Genomic DNA, 21,811 nt, shown 5'->3' with positions numbered 1-21,811 from the left:
AGAATATGGCTCTGTTCTATGGTCTCCATTCTACAACTGCTATAATACATCAATTGAAAAAGTATAACGTCGTTTTCTGAAATTTATTTAATTCAAATCTTATGGTATCTATCCCGATAGAGGTATTCCATATGAATCTCTTACCGTAACATTCAATATTGGAAGTCTTGAATTATACAGAAAACTTTGTGGAATAATTTTCGTGTATAAATTACTGCACAACAATGTGGATGCTACGGATGTGTTATCTCTTATAAATTTCTGTGTGCCTCATTTTAGAACTAGAAGAACAAAAACTTTTTACAGCCGACTGGCCAGAACCAATTTGTACCTCAAATCATCTATCTTTAGCATTTGCAATAATTTCAATTTAATTTCGAATTTCTGTGATATCAATTTTGATTCCCTAGAATATATTGTTGACACTGTATCTCAGTATTTCATGGAGAATTTTTAATTTTCTGATATAGTTTTTCTTTTGTAATTTCATTTCATTATATTATAATTTTGGTATTCATTTTCTCAAATTGTAACTTTGTAATCATGAGGACCTATATTAATTTTTCAACATACTTAGTTAACCCTGTAAATGATTTTTAACTGTTGGGTAATAAAGGCTATTATTATTATTATAATGATAATAATCTTTATTTCTCTTCAATGACAACGAGTGTTGTTGAACTTGTTTGGAAAAAACAGTCGAATACATCGTTGTAATGAATAGAAAAACTTTACAGGCATCTGAGCAAAAATAATGTGACATGCAAGAAACCTATTTTCAACTGAATCTGGCAGTTTCATTGTCGAATTCTTGTACTTACCGAATCTGGGGTGGAAGACTGAGGTGAGTGGATACTAACATGAGCAGGAATTATTAGTGCCGAGGCAGACGATTGAGACAATACAGGAACGGTATTCGGTTCCGTCTTGATTTGCACCTTATTCGAGTCTTGCGTACTTTGTCCTAAACCGCGACTTTGAGCATACAGAGTGGCGGTAGTGGTGTCTGTTAGTAACTGCGTTAGCATGAGACTGTTTTGGGGGGTTATTAACGAAGGATCACTAACGGCTGATATGAGAGGCGGTCTTTTAATCGGTTCCCTCGTGTTCGATCTGGATCTCCCCCTGCCTCGTGGGGCGCCTCTACGTCGAGGTTCGGGTTTGACATCATTTTGCTAAAACAAAAGTCGAGTCAATTCTATTCAATTCAACCGTCATGGTTTCAACACCCAAAGTGGTTAGTATGCAAAATTAGAATCTGATGAAGTTACTTTCCTCACAAATTAGAACTGTGCAAAAGCTATTTTGGACGCAAGTTTAGACAACTCATGCGATGACTGTAACTAATTTTTAACGAAATTACTATGAAATACTAGAAAATAAATATTTTGAAATAAAATTTCAAAATATTCATCTCTCCCAACTACCTATACTGTGGGTTCTGTTAAATGCCTGTCGGAAAACAACTACTTCTCCGGCTAATACCACGCTGGATATTGATTTATATCCGACAGACATTTATGCGAGATAAAACCATCTCAGAAGATTGTATCGAAGAGAGATGCATACGTACTAGAAAATAAATATTTCGAAATAAAATTTTGAAATATTCATCTCTCCCAACTACCTACACCGTATGTTCTGGTAAATACCTGCCGAAAACAACTACTTTCCCGGAATTGTTACGTGAAGTTATCACCCTATTGTATTGTAAGATCCATTTATTTTTTATTCAGTAGACAAACCTAATATACAAAAAAATTACAAATTTATAAATATTTTACATTATCATGTAAATAAAATCAACATTCTAAAGTACATTTGAAGGAAAACAAAATATATATACATATCTATAGTTTGTTAGGTTAGATCACATTAAAAAAACACCAAAGAAAAAAATACCAAATATCATAATGAACTGTCACTAATATACTTCTTTAAACCAGTTTAAGTCATCATTTAGATTCTTTTACAAATTGTGGTTGTTTATTAAATGTGTTTAAGCCTTTATAAAATATACCATTCATTCTAAATTTAGTATTAGTATTATTAATGTAAAAATTGTTATTTCTTCTCGTATCGTAATCATGAACTTCATTATTTCTCAATAAGCAATTGGGTAGCAATCCTTTATGCAGCTTAAATATAAAGCTCGTAGTCATAAACAATTTATGTTCTTCAACTGAAAACCAGTTTTAATTGCTGTGTGACAACTACAACCCAATATTAATTGCATACCTTGATTTTGAAACTTTTACAATTGCCCTATTTTATTTTTACACAATTTCAATGTCAACATTATTAATTTTCATAACAGCATTTGTCCAAACAATTTGATCATACTTATAAGATGATGTCAAAATCATACTTTTTCTTTTACTGACATTTAGTTTGAGTTTGTTGTTAAATAAGTTGTTAAGTTTATTGTTGAAAAAATTAGTTTCAATGCTATTCAAGGCCTATTCATTTCAACAATTGCCTGATCCAAATTTTCATGTTTATAATAAACCAATCTATCACCTGCAAAAAGATGTATACAGTGTGATCCAGAAATGTAGTTAATATCATTTAGATAAATAATGAAAAGCAATGGATCTAACACACTACCATGGGGTATGTCACTCTCAATTATAAGTTCATCTGACAATTGTTGTTCAAATGTAGTTTATTGTCTTCTGTTAAATAAGTAACTTTAAATCCCATAAAAAAATCCCTGGTATCCCATAATACTAAAATTTTCAAGTAGAATATTTTCGATCCATTGTTTCAAATGCTCTTTCAAGGATGATAAATGTCGCAACAATATAATGACTTCTTTCAATTATATTTTTCCATTGTTATATCGGTCAAAAGGATTAGTAGAAAATAAATAAACAACAAAATAGCAAAGGAAAATGAAACAAAAGCATGCGTTTGAGTTAAGGTTACAACAAAAATCAGAAGCGGGACGATTCCATCGAAAGAAATATTAATTGAGAACCAAAGACTTACAGCTGAAGGAACACTACTATACTGAGAGAAGGAAGGATAAGATTGCATCATTTGTTGGTGTACCTGCGATGTTGTGAACTTTACGGTCGGAGTGGTCACCATGGAGAACTTATAACTTTGCTTCTGATCAGGTTGCTGAAGAGTCACCAACTTGTAATGCTGAATATCTTGCACTTGATGTTGTAGTTCCTGTACCTGCTGCTGCTGGCTCGCCTGAGATTGGTTTGCATGTGATGTATCTGTTATTTTTAGTAAATAAAAATCGTGCTTCATATTTACACTCAATAAATGAATATAAAATGTGAGGTGACAAATGAAATTAAAAAAAAGATCAAACAAACATTTTAGATTACTCACGGATCATTTAACAGTCTATTATAATATTTTTGGATAGTAACATTCATTATGTAAAACAACACTTTGAATTTTTAACTTAAATTGTCATTTAAAAATGAATCACGCCTCAAAAGCAATATTAATGATATTTGAAAAGTGGATAATGAATGTACATTCTAGATATATCAGAAAACTGATTTGACCGACTGATATAACTCACTGAGTTTCAATATGCAAAAAATAACTGACTTTGAAATGTACATAACGATGTTGTTAGGCAACTTGAAATTCAATAATAAGTTCGAACAATTTTCATGCACTTCTATCTTTCGACGGTCTAGTATCGTTAATGAGACTGATATGAGTTTTGTTTTCATTTACAGATAAGTAATACCACGATTCTCGCTTAATTATCAATTCATCGTTTATTTGTAGGATCACACAAAAAAACATAAACTGTGAGTTTATCGAGAGTCTTTAAGTCTCTTATTCAGTTTTCATTATCAGTTAGTTTTAGGGATTTCTAACAATAACAACCATTTCAATCACCCGTGATGAAACTGTGATATGCTCGGAGGACAAATAAATTCATTTGATTTTCTGACTTTTGATAAATTATAAGTGACAACAGTTTGGATATAAAGAGTGACCACATAGAGAATCTGAAAAAGGTTGAAGAATAGGGCAGAATAAACGACTTCAGTATAATTCTTCAATCCAAAAATGCCCCGTCACATAAACTGTGTGGTGTTTTTCTAAATAATCCACGAGGATTTCACAACAACTCTCTACGATAAACGCCGACCAGAATGCTGTGAGGATAACGGTATTTACTTTGAGAACTAATTCCTAACTCTAAAACGCCACTGAAGATGACTGCCGCAGTTTCAGTCGATACGTTTAGAGATTATAACCAAAGTAGACCACTGCAAAAAACCCGGAAACCAACTAAAACTTTGACGCCAGCAGTGAAAGCCTACATTCCTACATATCCAACACAGTACACTTTCACTTTCCGATACACATCAATGTTTTCAGGTAGAGTTTTTTTCATGACAGTTCCCGCTAATTCTTATAGAGTGTTTCATAGAAACAAAAACAATTGTCTGTTTGGAATGAGACCTTCGCCACTGTTCATAGTTCTCATACTAGATTTTTCTAGTCTTAGAAATCGAATATGTGCAACTTCTTTGAAACAAGTTTCAATGATTCGCTTAGTCTGACCAATATATTTTTTATCTCAGTCCTCACAGCTTATTTCATACAACCCCGACTTTTCGTTTTCAAACATTTCGTCTTTCGTTTACCGAACATTTGTTGAAGAAGATTTGAAAGTTACTTTCACTAACAACTTTTTAAAAATCCGTTACTGTATCTTGGTTCATACAGAATGACAATAAACTTTGAATCAATATTTTCTATTCATCTCCAGACACCAAATCCTGTGAGCACTGACGGATGTCAGGATTCCTTATTTGTGTCACTCAATTTACATCGAAACTACCAATCGCAGCTCCAACACCAGTATACAAGAACACAAAAGTAGTTGCCGCCTCGTGCAATCAAGCACGACTTCATAAGGAGGCCACTAAGATTTATAAGCATCCCAACAATTTCAACAGAAAAGAAGAAGGTATACGGATCAACAACATGTGGTATCATGTACCCAAGAAGGCCAGAAAGTGACTAGAATACATCTCCAATCAACATTCCACCAGTAGCATATCTGTCAACAACGTGAACCAATCAAAACGACCCAGCAAAAGTAGGAACCAATCAGGAGTGAGCATGTGCATTATCACCCCCCATCATTATATGAAATTAAAAATACGAGTGAACACATAGCTCGCTAGTCAGTCGTTGCTTCCCAACAATTTCAACAGAAAAGAAGGTATACGGATCAACAACATTTGATATTCTGTACCCAAGAAGGCCAGAAAGTGACTAGAATACATCTCCAATCAACATCCCACCAGTAGCATATCTGTCAACAACGTGAACCAATCAGAACGACCCAGCAAAAGTACAGACCAATCAGGAGTGAGCATGTGTATCATCACCCCCCACCATTATATGAAATTATAAATACGAGTGAATACATAGCTCGCCAGTCAGTCATTGCTTTGAGATTGGACCTTGGCCTTCGCAGCCAACGCACATACCACTGATGACTGTCGCAATAGCAGAAGAAACGTTTGGTACTTCAGGTTCCATTAATCCACAGTCTATCAGCTCGGATTTTTGTTTTCTTTAATCTTGACTTCGGCAGTGAAACCTTGTGTTCTTATATTAACCAAAAGTTTGTTCAAAAGGACACAAGTTCAAAAAAGAAAAATTCGATGCTTGGAAAATTTGCATTAACGCAACCTATAGAATCTGCGTAGACTAGAATAGACAATTTGCTCATTGAATATCCTGCCTGAATTACATTAAATAAATTCCAAGAACCTTTATATTAATCAGCTGTTTCCATGAAAGCGAAGCTTTGCTATTTGCCGACGATTGAAAATGTTTCAAAATGATTAAAAATGAAGCTGATACATTGTGTCTACAAAACGATATAGATTGCCTATCCAAATGGTGTTCGCAAAATGGTATGTGTTTGAATGCATCCAAATGCCAAATTCTTCGCTTTCATCGAACACATCACCCAATCATTTTTGAATATAGTATAAATAATCGGACCTTACATTCTGCTACTGAAACCAAAGATCTAGGTATGCTCCTAGACTCCATACTTAGCTATAAATCACACATTTCCGCTGTAATTCAAAAATTTATGAAGATGCTTGGCTTTATAAAGAGAACCACTCGTGATTTCACCAACATCACTGCTATTAAATCTCTTTATTTTTCCCTGGTTAGATCTCATCTCGATTATTGTTCCACAGTTTTGTCCCCTCACTAAGTTACACAAAAAAAAAATGAAACTCGAGGCCGTACAGTACAATTTCCTTCAAGATGCGTGTATACTATGACTATACTGCATTGGAATGCATTTTGAATATACCTTCTCTTGAGTCTCGCAGAAAACATAGAGATTTAATACTTCTATTCAAAATTATCAACGGACTGAGTATCAGTCCCAAGCTTCTCTCCAAAATATCTTTACATGTGTCCAATCGTTCAACTAGACAGGTGTAAACGTTTTACGTTTCTTTTCAAAGATTTAATTATTCATATAACGGCTTTATTCCCAGAACTTTTAGATTGGCTAACTCTTTAAACAACCTTTAAATCTTTAATATATCAGTATCCCGCTTTGAAAACCATATTCTTCACTTAACCACCTAATACTCTCTACTTGTGTTGTTGTATTGTGTCTAGTGTTACTTGCCTGTAAGAATTATATTAGTTCATTTTGTTATACATCTTAATTTTTTTCTCGATAATTTATTTGCTATCTTACTTTGGAATTGTATTATTGTTATAACTTACTTTTAATCCACTGCATTGTATCAAGTACTACGTAGCACTGTACTACTTATATCCGAATTGGGCTTGCCCGTGTATATATAAATAAATAAATTAATAAATAAATACGGGTATCTTTGAAAGGCAGAATTGTAACACTATCTGAAAATTGTTCGAAGCTAATGTGGCATTAAATTATTGTTTACATCAGATATTTAGAAAAAAGAATCAGAAATAAGAATATTGGTATTCAATTTACTTTTATGTTTTCACAAGCTCCTTTTTATGTATAGATTTTTATCCAATAGACTTATTACTTATATAAGGTCTTCCAATAGGGACTTCGAAACTTTGACAAATGATAACGGCCATCCTGTTGAAGATACATCTGCCAAATTATTTGTCATTTATCCAGTATGTTTTACCCAAACTACCATGGACGGATATAGCATTCAACAATCTGTTCAAATAATGAAATTGTTTTATTAAAATAGGTGTTCTGTTTGGGCAACATACCGTGTGCTTCGCCTATTTTACAGTCGCCATAATCTATTTATTTATATATACACGGGCAAGCCCAATTCAGATATTATAAGTAGTACAGAGCTATGTAGTACTTGAGGCAATACAGTGGAATAAAAGTAAATTTTAAGAATAATACATAACAATCTCTAACCATATAACTGATCATAAAATCCTATATATACAACTTGAAACTAACGTCAAATCTCCACAGACTAATAGAAAGGTATAACACAAACGTTCTGTACTAAATCAAAATAACTTCAAACAAAAATTCCAACAGCTGATAAATAGCTACGATATAAATAGCTTTGAAAAACTATCAACAGCCATACAGGTTTGTAATAAAGAATCAACAACTATATAAAGATATAAAATATAAAGGTAAGGATTGGATTACAAGGGAATTTCTAGAATTAATAAAGAAACGTAATAAATTATATTCAGAAAAAATAAAACATCCTTTTAATCAGGATATAATACTCAGGGATTTCCGAATACAGAAAAATATTGTAGAGAAAAAACGCAAAAAACTGAAACAGGAATACTTTGAAAAGAAATGGAGCAATAAAGGCAATAACCAGAAAAAGCAATGGAAACTCATCAATAATCTTATTAAAAGGCAATAACCAAAGTAATCAAATAACTAATTTGGAAATTGAGGGACAAATTCTTGATAATCCCAAAAATATGGCTGAAAAAATGAACAAATATTTCGTTGATATTGGTAAATCAATAATGAATAGTGTAAACCTATAAACAGCGTCATCTACTGAGTTTGAGGAAATCATAAGTGATTGTTCAATGTACCTATACAATACAAACTCCCAAGAAGTTCAGGAAGAATTATATAAGTTGAATAAAAATGCAGCACCTGGTTATGATAAAATAAATACTAACGATCTTTCAACACTCAGGGATTATATTATACCTATTTTAGTCAAATTAATAACAAGGTATATTCCCAGATATTCTCAAAGTCAGCAAGCTAACACCTATACACAAGTCAGGACCAAATAACATTATTGATAACTATAGACCTATTTCAGTAGTTCCGACTCTGTCAAAAGTAATAGAAGTTATTTTAAAGAAACGTATTATCAATTACATGAAAAAATGTGTTGCCTTTGATAATTACCAATATGGATTCCAAGAAAATAGTAGCACCCTGAGTGCAACTATAGACTTCATTAACCACATTGCTTCTTCACTGGATGATAAATACTACATTATTGCTGTATTTGTTGATCTACGAAAAGCATTTGATGTTGTTGATTTCTCTATATTACTTGAAAAAATTGAAGAAATGGGAATAAGAGGAAACATACCTTCTAGATCGCAAACAATTCACAATGGGTGATGGCATTTCAAGCCAAACTGAAACTACCAAAGCAGGTGTGCCCCAAGGCTCAGTCCTTGGACCCCTACTCTATACATTACATGTTCTGTCATTGAAAACTGCTAACATTATAGGTAGATATTTTAAATTCGCAGATGATACTGTTCTTGTATATAAGGGTAAAGACTTGAAACAACTCGAAACACTAGTAAATACCGACCTTGAAAGGTATCATAGATGGCTTGCAAAAAATAAACTTCAGATCAATGTAAAGAAGACTACTTTTATAATCTTCTCTCAGAAAAACATGAAACAACAGGACATCACAGTGGAGATAGGAGGCAAAGAAATAACGAGAGTCCATAATATCAAATATCTGGGATTAATAGTTGATGAAAACCTATGCTGGAATAACCATATCACCCACGTAGAAAAAAAAGTAATTCCAATGGTTAGTGCCCTATATCGTTGTAGAACCTACTTACGCCCATCTTCACTCCATCAAATATACAGTGCATATTTCTCATCAATTTTTAGCTATTTAATTCCTATATGAGGTACATGTGGACAGACATTATTCAAAAAAGTAAAAATACTTCAAAACAAAGTCGTGAAAATGTTATTCAGGCTTGACTACAGAACCTCAGCTGATACTTTATACAGTGGAACCAAGATACTGCCTATTCATGATATTCTATGAAATCGAGCAAGGTAAATTTGAATACAAGGTTATACATAAACAAGTCAAAAGTAATACCAACTTCACTTTCGTTAATCAGCTCCACGAATATAATACTCGTACCCATTATAATGTCTTTTTAGAACCTGTACGTACTAATATTGGCTTAAATAATCCCATTACACTATGCATGAAAACTTATAATTCTCTTCCCAATGAAATAACAGAGAGCCCTAATTTCAGTATCTTTAAGAAAAAAATAAATAGTTTTTATACTAGCATACTCAACGAAGGAACGGCTTAAATCTATTTAATTCTCTGTATTAATTACTATCAAGTTTTTTGTTTATTCACATTTGTATTATGTATTCTCAAGTGAATCTTGATAATATTATTTTGTTGTACTGCATAAAGTATTATTATATTGTTTTTAGCTAGTTTTCCGAGACCAGCATGTTGGTGCTGTTTTGGATAACTTTTTTTTGGATAGTGCTGCTATCTCAATTACTATTTAAAATGTTTATTGTAACCATGATTGCATTATCTGAATAAAGTTCTTTAAAAAAAAAAAACTTTAAACAATATCCTATGAATTGAGTTATAACACCAACAATAATTGAAATATTCAAATATACTCACTGCATATCCTGTCGACATCTTGACTAGAGATGTTTTGTTGAGAATAACTGGGATAAATGTTATCTGAAGATTTACTGTAAACCACGTTCTGCATTTTGTTACGAGGCAGTGGTATATTCTTAGTAGTTTTAGTGTTGTTCTTAGAGATCACAGTTGAGAAAGGCGACTGTTGACTAGAGCTGATATATGAGTCTACTTGCTGTTCCAACATCATGTCGCTGAAATTCGGAGAAATGAGATCCTCAGTTTGCGGGTATCTTGGATAGGAACTGGCTGAATCTGTGACAGTTGGTATTGCTCGATCTGAGACGATGATTCCAAAGACGCAACCTGTATTTCATAATTGAGTGTTATTAAGCATATAAAAATCTTCAACTTCTAGTTGGCAGAACTCAGGGCTTGTAAACCAGGGTTCGTGGATTCAAATCAAACTATTTGAAACTGAATAAATTAACAAAAATTGAAATATTTTTGAAAATATTCCTTATATAATTCATTCTATTTTTTTATTTTATGGTTTTGAATTCTGCTCTCGAATGTACAGTATTATACAAAACATTTTAATCGCAATATCAAATTAAAAAAAATCAAACCTTGGAAAAAGATTACACAGTTTCGTTAAATGGACAGTTTATGTGAAAGAATCAATTATGAATTATGAACAATTCAAAGAAATGTATCACGTCACTGTTAATATCAGTACCTGCCCAGTACTGATGATGCCGAACAGGCTGCAACAGTTGCCTACCGATGGCTCTCAAAATCAAGTCAAATTATGAATGAGTCTATATACAACTCAATTCCAGGTATATGTGATTATATAGCTTTTTGATGTCATGATGTACTGAATTTTTTCGTGTATGTGGTTTGAAGATCCCCTGTTGCTGGGTAATGGATATGACGAGGCTGAAATCAACCGAGCCTTACGACCCATATAGAAACACTCCATGGAGCAAACGGCCAATCGAAGAACTTTTCTTATCGGCAGTTGCAGAACATTCTCTTTCAAAAGGCAGCCATGACATTCCCTTTGAAAGCACGCAACTTCGTGATAAAACCAGAAGTTACTAGTCGAGGCTATTCGGAGAGGCCATAGAAAACATCAATAATACATGGATACCGGCACTTCATAACAGAAACATTCTCCCATTAATTGAAGAAAGGTCGGACCAATCAGGTACAAGAGCAGTCGGTTGTCCGACACCTAGTCCCATTATAAGTACAAACGCACCAGGAACATTTTCAGTTTGCACATCAGATCAAGGTAGAGTACTTTGACCGTTGCTGCATCGCCCATGATAATGTCTGCCGTAGTAGCAGACGAAGCGTCAGACATTAATAAACTCGGAAACATCGAACAATTGGGCACTATTTGAGAGATATGTACCTGATCTAAAAGTAGTGGGTAAGTTAACTGTTGAATATTTTAACTTCATTAGATTACAATAAGTTCATATTTACATATGTTTAATGATATTTTTGAAGTGCAAACATTATGATTATTTGAGGCCTTCAGCGCAATAATGGACTAACCCACAAAATGAACAATTCTCAAGTAATGACATCAATAGCAAGTTTACAACATTAAGTTTGATACAAAAATGGACTAAGCCACCTTTACTTTATATTCACTAGATGGCGGCACGTGAACCGTTATTGCATTTTAGAATTTTAGATATTTTGAGGAGCAAAAATGGACCAAAGCGGGTTAGTCCATTTTTGCACTTGTGACCGATCAAACATGTGATTTGTTGAGGTTATGAAAATTCGTGTTTATTGTCAAAGTTTATTTATTTCTTATCTAATATCCAATTATACTAAAACCAATAATGATTGAGAGTAGAAGTAAACCCAGTTGACAGCAAATCGGAGGTGTGCTTATTAATTTTTGAGAGGGTTAAGAATGAAAGAAAAATTCTTAGTACAATTAGTTAAAATATTCATACACATTTTTTATTTATTTCATTAAAACTTTGCAATATCGTAACTTACCTAATCGTTGTAGTCATTAGGTGGGCCTTATGAAAACGGAATAATAATCGTAGTATTTATAGTAGGTACCAAATAAATGAACAATATTATTAAAAAAAAATATATATATATATATATATATATATGAATTTCGTCTAATCTTCAACCTCCGATTCGTCACTGTTGCTACCGCTATCATCAAAGTGAATTATGATTGGTTCAATATTGTGTTCAATACGGTTGTCTACGTCCCACATTTTTTGCTCTTCTTTTAAAACATGCTGCATGCATTTCTTCCAGTCTTCTGCAGAAACAGTTCGAATAGCTTCTTGTAGGTGATGTTGCACGTCCACTAATTTAAATGTTCTGTTTTCTCGTGCCACATATCCTTTTACTTGCGCCCAGATTAATTCTATTGGGTTTAATTCGCAGTGGTATGGTGGTAACCTTAAAACTGTAATTCCACTACTTAACGCCATTTCATCCACTGCGAATTTTTTATATTTGTCTGTGTGTAATTTTGTTAGCTGAAGTAGTTCTGCCTTTAAACTATCTTTGTTATATTGGATGTTCTTATTAATTAACCATTCTTGAATTGCTGCTTTTTTCCATGATTGTTTCGGTAATGGTTCTAAATGTCGACTATGGTATGGGGCATTGTTCATGACGATGACAGACCCAGGTTCCACAAGTTGAATGATGCCTTCAAACCATTTTTCAAACACCTCCGCATTCATCTCTTCATGATAGTCGCCTGTTTTCTTAGATTTAAATATTAATTCACCATTTGGTAAAAATCCACTGTCGCTTCCTATATGCGTAACTATCAGACGACTACCTTTTCCAGATGGCTGTTTTAACCCAACTGACAAACCTTCAATAAAGGCTTGTCGTGCACTTGTTATATTACCATCCTGCCATACTTTTTTGACCGTATGTCCTTGGTTAACCCATGTCTCGTCCATGAAGTACAATTGTTTTTTTGAGCTTCCGAAATTCGTCAATTTTTCTTAGATAGTTTCTTCTCCATGCTAATATTTCTTGACGTTCAATGAGAATGCTTTTCCTGTCAACTTTTCCGTAAGTAAATTTCATTTCGTGTACAAGTTTCCTAAAAGTTTCTTTACCCATTTTTGGGACTAATTCATGTCGCTAAGTGCCTCCAGAACTGTTTGTAGTGTGGGCAGCTCATTTCTGAAAAAGAAATTGTGAATAGTTCTGCGTATACTGGTTTTGGCTTCTTCATCAACTGTGATTTTTTTTCGTCCGCTACTAGTTTTTGGCGTTTGTACGTCCCCATGAATTTCTGCTTCTCTTAGTATTTTGTAAATCGATGATTTTGGTACACTGGTATAATCAGAGCACATATCAACTAATTTATCTTTTGTAATTGTGGAACTTAATGATGTAGAAATGCCCGGTTGGTTATTCGGAGGTACACACGTAGAATTACAGCACATATGCACAAAGTCATCTTTTGGTGGCTGATGATCTCTTTCAAGACAGTGAAATACTCGCAGTACAATTTGTTTTTCTCTTACTGACCGAGACTCCGACCATTTTACCTTTTTCGACGTGGAAGGCCCGACCATGTCTCCCATTTTTTGAGTAGTTTGAGAACGGTGTAGAAATATAATTATGTAACGCTTAAACACTTATTAGCACTATTATTTTCACCAATTGTTATCACAACACGTCGATTAACTGTAAAATGTACAATTCATGCTGTATAATTAAGCCAGTCCACCTTTATAATGGGAGTGGTGAATACACATAATTAGTATCACAAATTGAAACCGGCAAAAAAAAAGAATAAAGTTTAGATAAATAACAAAATGTCTATGAATTTATTTTTGTCCCACACTGTCTCGTTTGGTTTCCACAGATAGAAATCATAGGTCAATAAAATACTCCCTCGAAAGTTAATGTAGCTATCTCTAAATCGGTTAGAAAATATATAAAACACTGAACTAAAACGAAATGAAAACTTCTATTACCTCCAATGAATTATCGGTGTTGTTCAAATCACTACTCATATATCCCCAACCAGAAGGCTGCTGGGCCCCTTGGCTCTCTTCAGGTACAGTTGCCAACTTGCTGGACAAAAATTCCGGGAAGAATGGAGAGGTGTCCATGAATTCATCCAAAGTGGGCTGCAAAGGGCCCAGGCTAGGTTGGATGAAGTCTGCATACCCTGCTTTAGCTGAAACAAATCATACAGATTCAATTTGATCGACAGTTTAGTGGGATATTCATAGAAATGTCTGTAGTTTTTTAAATTAAAACGTTAAAAATTGCAACCCCACGCCATCTGTGTGTAAAAAATCCAACTATTTTGAATATCTCTCTCTGTCCTCTTGCCGCATTGCCTGCAGCTATGATTTTCGTTTTATGGCTCTATTTTGTTTAGGTGTCCTCCAAATGAACAATGTCCAGTGAGTAGACCTGTGGTCACAAAGAGAAACACTTTTTGAATAAAAAAAGTGTATTTGTTTGTATTTCTTAAATCTCAGAAGTTAAGGCAAATGAGGTAAAACAATTAAATGATTTGATTTAACAATTAAAGACCAGGTGATGATGAAACATCCAATTTGAAATCTACGTAAGTTTTGATAAAAGAAGATCCTTAAGAAGTTTTTTCGAAAGATAGTTCTATAGATTTCAATATGTTACCACAAGTTGAAAGTAAACAGATTCTTATTATAACGTGCATCTCTACACTATGTTATTTTGTTTATACTTGAATATTAATAATATTCATTTTGTTGTAACTCTCCTGGTTTGTCAAATGTCAACTTATTTCACACTGACAATTGAAAATTCATTTAAAACTATCAAATTATGTAATCCAGAGAAAAAAATTTGAGGGCTACAAATCGGGAGATCTTCGAGGCTACTAGATAGGTTCTCTCTTTCCAATCCAACAGTTGTAATCCAACTACTGGTGGACCACTACAATCAGGAACTTTATCAGCTCTATCATAGTTTCCAAATTCCAACTCTTATTTGTACAACCAACAACAGAAAAGAAAATATAAGGGTTCCATTATTAAAGGACATAGTAAGTATTCAGTACCTTTTTCAAATTTTATATCACTCACCAATTTCCCTAGTATCGGGAAAAACGTACGGTTGATTCGTGATGGTGGTGAAAAGAGTATCACTCATCAGCCCCATATAGTCCTCATCCACCATCATATTCAAGTTTTCCGAACTGTTCGAGTCCCATACCAGCAGATCCATATCGTTCAACTGAAATTAGTGAGAATACAGAACTTACAGAAAAGATAGAGGTTTTTTTTCTACTTACTATATCGGGTGGTTCTTTTGTGGCATGTCCAAGCAAGTTGTTCCTGTAAAACATCCGCCATTTTTTGTATTCAGCAGTAACTGCGGCTAATTTTCTCTTCCAGTATTTTCCTTCCAACACAACCGCCTGAAAAATAAGGTTAGATTTTATTCGAATTTCAAACCAAGTATAATATTTTTGCCTTCTACAGAATATACAGATCTTCTCAAATGAATAACAGAAGTTGCAATTTGTTTTCAAAATGACAGGACACGGGCAATAAATTTCTTGATGAAAATTCAAATTTTGAAATAATTTTTTTTTCAATTTTCTCGAAAATTTTAACCCACTGCTAACCCACAAATTCACTGACCCAACTGCTATTAAAGCCCTTTATAGTTCACTGGTCCGTCTACACCTGGAGTATTGTTCTTCTGTCTGGTCTCCTCATTGTGTAACTTATATCAAGAACATCGAAAATATCCAAGAAGTTAATTCACCCCCACTTCGTTCAATCATCGCGCGTTTTCCTGGGTTCCCGGTGTACTTAACATTTCATGTGAAACACTTATTTATTTGTATTAGATTTTAATCTGGTGATTTAATACCATTGTCAAGTAAAGCATTTTTTGAATGTGAATGAGATTTATTCAAGCTAATGTTTGTGATATGAATGCTCAGTAAATATAACGTCCTGGATGATGTGTACAAAAGAGATTATATTTGAATTTGATAAGCATGTTTTTTTAAAAGACAAGCAGAGTGCATTACGAGTTCGACAGTGAAGGTCACTTTCTTTGTATTTTTTCAATTGACGAAATATAACTTTGTATAGAAAAATGCCCGTACGTCAATTTGTGCATGCACAAACTGGCACAAACTAATGAAAACGAAAACGATGTAGTTATTGATTCGAAAAACTTGACGTTTTAGTGAACGTTGGCTTTTGTTTTTTAAATTCGCTAATCAATGAATCTCTTCAATGCTGTATATAGGCGGTATATAGACGGTGGACTGAAATTTGACGCTCACATCAGAAAAATGAAAAGTAAAATTTCCACCGGCTGTTATACAGTGAGAGTTATCGCTAGAGAACTGGGAGTTTATACTTCGAAAACAGCATATCACGTTTTGGTAGAGTTTCACTTGAGGTACGATATACCTTTTTGGGGTGTGTGTAGCCTTAATTTGCTGGAGTCTGTATTTGTATTGCAGAAGAGAGCTATACGATACTTGTGCAAAGCTTAACTTCGTGACTCCTCATGCAGGCAACTGTTTATAAATAAAAAAATGTTGACGGTTGTAGCTCTTTTTATTCTGGAGACAGTGTGTTTAATTAAGAAACATGTTGTGAAACTTGAGGTTACCACCCATCACTATACAACTCGTCAGAGCATGCAAAAAAATTTAAAATTGCCGATCCCTTGCAACTCTCTGGTCAAGGACTTATTTTACAATGGTGTGACGATGTATAACCATCTGCCGAGTTACACTAAAGAGTGATATATTGATACCAATCAGTACAGAAAAATTATTAAAGAAATTTTGAGTAGTAGACCCTATTACAGTTTGACTGAGTTCTATACCGGTCATTTTTAACTTAGCATGTTTTATGTGTATGTATGTTTCAACCATTGTTTGTGGTTTTTTATTCAGTGTTTTTATACCTTAGTTTACATTATATTTTATCTATATTTTTATATTCATAGGACATTTATGTATTCTTTTGTATTTATTCACTAACTTTGTCAACAAGATTTTTTCTTTGGACAATAAAGTATACAATATAATGAAAAATAATAATAAGTTAAGTTCAATGTTACGATTTTGGATTAATTTCATAAAACTCATCAGCACTTCATTATTTATTCCATAAAAACATATTTTCAATTCCGATATCTGGAAATTTGAATTTTTCATTCTACCAACCAACCAACCAAATTGGTGTAAGGATATTCATGATATTTTAGAATTACCGTTTTTTTAACTTCAGAGCCCAGTATCTCAGAAACGAAGCAATTTCGAACATTTTTTTCGAAACAACCTAACAAATCACCGTCTGAAGTTTCGTACCGTAGTTAGGAAACACCCTGTATATTTGATGAGTAAAATTTTTATTTTCGAGTTAGTTCGCTGGTTTGATATAAATCTACTGCAATCAAATATAGACAAATGTCAAAAAATAATTACTTTTTTCCGAAACAAAAATCCCATTAACCAGCCATATAAAACCAATCAATCAGAACTGAAAACAACAAACATAAAATCAGAGATTTAGGAATCACTCTCGACCCAAAAATGTAATTTAAACACCATATTGCAAATATTACTTCTAAAGCACTAAAAATGTTAGGTTTCATTCTTAGATCTGCAAATTAATTATCTCTCACTTCAATAAAAATCATATATTATTTGTTCAATTGTTAGATCAATAATCGAACACAATTCCACAGTGTTCATGTGGATATTGATTGATATGTTTGAAAGTGTTCAAAATAAGTTTTTAAGGTACTCTTCATATAAACTGGGATATCATATTGGTGAATATGACTATAAAATAATATTGGACATTCTTAACTTGAATACTCTGGCTCAGAAGATTAGTCAGATCTTACACTAATTCATAAAATAATCAATGGTAGCATTAATTCCCGGAACTTGTCGAACTTATAACTTTAAATTTGAATCCAAGTTGAAGAAGAAATTCAGAAATCCTCAAAGTACCCTTTTGTTGCACCAACTATGGCCGGAATGAATCTGTAGGTAGAATTTTGAGACTTGCAAATACATATAATGTAGCTTTAGAATTTTTTAATTCTTCTTTGGAAACATTTAGAGAGACTGCAATTCATTACCTTATTTTTACGATTTTTTTTATTTTATTTTATATATTTTTTCCTTAAACCTAGCTTAGATTACTGTTAAATACATATGTGTGAACTTGTTAATTATTTTGAAAAAAATAGGCATTGCCGTAAATAAATAAATAATCAAATTTCATCTCCAATTGGCCGTTCAACACAGACCATCGCATAACATTTTACTGACTGGGTAAAATTTTAAGTAACAAAGCTTTTTTTTTCGAAAATACAAATCAACTGGTTAATTTTTAGTCGACATGGGAAAAATATAATCTTGGAATTTATGATATCTCACTACGACTTGGTTCTTATTCATACGAATAAATAATTACAGACAGATAAGCTATCTATCGAACTTGAACCGGTAGTGTGTCCCCTCGAAAAGTATCTTTCAATAAGATAATCATAACCAATTACCAGAAGATTGTTCTGGTCTTTTTAGTTTGGAGATACAGATGGTCATTGAACTACACCTTGCATTGGGTCAATTAAAACATTGTTACATAATACACTCTGAATTATAAATAGTATTACATTTTTTCCCGTGGGTTCACCAATAATTGACTACACTGAATAATCAAACTTAACTTCATTTCACTTCAAATACAACCAACACTTCAACTAAAAATTTAACTATTATTAGAATGTCAATCGCCTTACTAGATCACCTCGCGTACCGCACTATAGCTTCCACTTGACTGTCTCAAAATGCTCGCAGCTAGCGTTTAAATATCGTAATCGAATGCCGTAGAAATTTCGCAGAAGTTCTGTCGAAGTCGGTAGCTTTATTCTCGCTGCTTCTCGAGTGGCGGGGAATCATCGTACATTCGCGCGCTCTTAGCTACGTCACCATCGGTTTATGGCTACCAGCGGCGGCCGGCGTTATTTTCTTTCGGGCATAATTTACAAAAATAGGTTTACCTAAGAAATATGTAGATCGCTAAAAAATGTATTCAGTCCGGCGAATCGGCAGTGATCGAAGTTATTGAAATATAAATAATTCTGTATGGAAATGTATAGTTATATAAGTAACGAGGGTAGTCCCAGAAGTACCCAGTCTGACCTAGTGATGACGGTAGTTGTTTGAAAAATATCACGATATTAAAAAGTACACAATCTACAAAGCATATCTTTCAAGTTTGAAGACGCTGCGTTGTTTAGTATTTGTTTGGCAGCCATCAATAACGAACATTTTAGGTGAATTTGTGAAAATTAGTCATCGTTATGTGTTACAATACATTCATTTGGCAGACCTCAGCCCAACCAATATGAAAGCTGAACTGGATTCTACTCTGAGTGAGTCTGCTCCTTTGTTTACAATAGTAAACGAGAGAGTGTAAACGAGACCATACGAGCTGCCAAGACGGATATCGCAGTGGTCGACCAAATGAGGTGACAACTCCAGAAACTGTGGAGAAAATAAAGAAAGCGATACCGAATGATCGTCGACTGAATGTGTGCGAGTTATCAGACTTAGTAGGCATTTCAAAAAGTGCGTTAAATTGTATATTATCTGGTGCCGCGTTTGCTCACACTCAAGCAAAATCAGTGTCGTGACGATGTTTCAATTGAGTGTTTAGCGAAGTTTCACAGCAACAAAGCAGAATTCTTGTGTCGTTTCATAACCATGGATGAAACATGGATCCATCAATTTAAACTCGAGACAAAAAAACAATCAAGACAGAGGAGTCAAAAGGAAGAACTGGCTCAAAAGAAGGCGAAGATCGTTTCATTTGCAGGCAATGTGATGGCATCGGTTTTGTGGGATGCGCATGGGATAATTTTCTTTGACTATCCTAAAAAAGGTAAAACTATCAACGGCGAGTATTATACGAACCTATTGCAAAGTTCGAGTGGAAAAAACGGCCGCAGTGAGCTAAGAAAAAAATGTTATTTCATCAAGACAATGCACCATCAAACAATCTATTATTGCAATGACCAAAATTAATGAATTGAAGTTTGAATTGTTACTTCATGCAACCCATTCGTCAGATTTGGCCCCGTCGGATTATTTATAGAGCTGCAAGGAGATTATGTTGAAATATGAATACATTTTTATCCAAAATTTTTGTGTTTTCTTAGTTGGACCACCCTCGTATACAGTGTACAGCGCGATGATCATCGGTGTACACAAAGCCAGACTGTCCCTATGGACATGTCGAAGGATTTGTAGTAAAACTTGGGGTTTAGGTCCTAAACAAATCCATTGGATTTATGTGATGGATGTCAGACCAATGATCACTTATGGTGCAATTGCCTGGTGGCCGAAGGCTTTACAGAGAACGAAGTTCTCTGGCTTACAGAGACAGGCTTGTCAGGCCATCAGTGGTGCCGTCAGTACCACACCATCCGCGGCCATGGAGATCCTTCTAGATCTACCACCTCTCCATATTTTTATGGAGAGAGGCTTGTGCACATTGCCAGTTGCACAAATCAATTTAATGCAGAGTGCAACAGACTACTCTTTGACACTGGAAGTCACAGCATTCTGGAAATTACCTCTGACTTTATGCCTCCAACTGTCAACTACGAACTGCCTTATAAAGTACTGTTCCCGAGTAGAGACAACTGGATCCTCCAGGAGAAGGAAATCTTACGAGCAGATAGTTGCTTTTTCACAAATGGATCAAAAATATCTTCCGATTCCGGTGTTTTCAGTCGCAGACCTAGGACAGAGATATCAACCTGCCTAGGAACCTAAGCGATTGTATTTCAAGCGGAAATTTATACTATTGAATTGTGTGCTGAGAGATTCCGCTTAATCTGACCGACGCGACGCTCAAATAAAGGCTCGTTGGTATTGGTGCAAGGAAATGCTCAAAAAAATCCACTTGGGGATTGCAAAATTCCATTTTTAGAGGTGAGAAAACGTGAATGTATTTGTATGAACTGGAAATTGTTCGTTCCCGAAGCATTTCCAAAAAAATGATCGCTCGGCTCCACTGGACAAATTGCCACTATTCAGTTAACATTGTTGTTACAAGATTCTTTTTGCTGAAAGTTTTCCACTTTCCACGCAGAAGAACATTATAAAAAGTCGCATCATTCTTCTATCATAACAACGCTAGCGCCCATACAACGTTTTAAATATTTTATAATTTGAAAGACCCCCTGCCCGTATTATACTGATTTATCGCCTAACTGTTGTAGCCTTCCAAAACCATAATCGTATTTTTATATTTCTTTTTACACCGCACAATAATGACAAAATGTTGGTACAGCCAAAGTACTCTTTCTGATTTTTGAGTGGGTGAAAATTGGAAAGAATCCAATGCCAAATACCGAAATACTTCATTACAATTCCACTTTTCGAGGTAGAAGATATTGAACTAATCCCATTTGAAAGTATTCAAATAATGACTGACCTCACAACGGTCAAATTTCGAGAACTACTTCTTAGAACAATTTTTTTTCTCGAGCTTACCAGTTATGATTATTACTTTATACTAATTAAACCATGAAATAGCCTATCACTCCTCTGTATATAGCATTATGATGTCATAGGAGTTTCCTATATCATATCTGTCTAACGTGTTTCCGCGGTTTGACATGGTTCAATATTACCCCTTTCATCATAAAATTACTTGTGGTGTACTTCAAGGTTCATTTCTAGGGACACTTCTTTTCATTATCTATATTAATGATCTCTTCTAATACCTTAATACCATTTCATTACATTGATGGTATTTTATTCACAGACGATGATAATATTTATCACTCCCATTCAAATTTTGTAAATATGAGCGTAAAATATATTGAAATTTTGCCAA

At 33.9% G+C, this 21,811-nt stretch overlaps 1 protein-coding gene across 1 annotated transcript in view; it reads right to left on the bottom strand.

Moving 5' to 3' along the window:
- Mondo (MLX interacting protein mondo) overlaps positions 1-21,811 on the bottom strand; it is a 50,255-nt gene that overhangs the window by 7,164 nt on the left and 21,280 nt on the right. The window contains 7 exon segments of the mRNA XM_074171025.1: positions 822-1,175; positions 2,992-3,230; positions 9,921-10,172; positions 10,175-10,250; positions 13,889-14,094; positions 14,993-15,143; positions 15,202-15,327. Coding sequence (XP_074027126.1) covers positions 822-1,175; positions 2,992-3,230; positions 9,921-10,172; positions 10,175-10,250; positions 13,889-14,094; positions 14,993-15,143; positions 15,202-15,327 — 1,404 coding nt within the window.

The sequence above is a fragment of the Leptinotarsa decemlineata genome, unplaced genomic scaffold, assembly GCF_025532065.1.
Source record: "Leptinotarsa decemlineata unplaced genomic scaffold, Ldec_3_MD MMD2_tig00000008_RagTag_RagTag, whole genome shotgun sequence".
In the NCBI taxonomy this organism is placed as follows: domain Eukaryota; kingdom Metazoa; phylum Arthropoda; class Insecta; order Coleoptera; family Chrysomelidae; genus Leptinotarsa; species Leptinotarsa decemlineata.
Note: the sequence above shows the minus strand (reverse complement) of the source record. Positions and strands in the feature narration are given on the sequence as shown.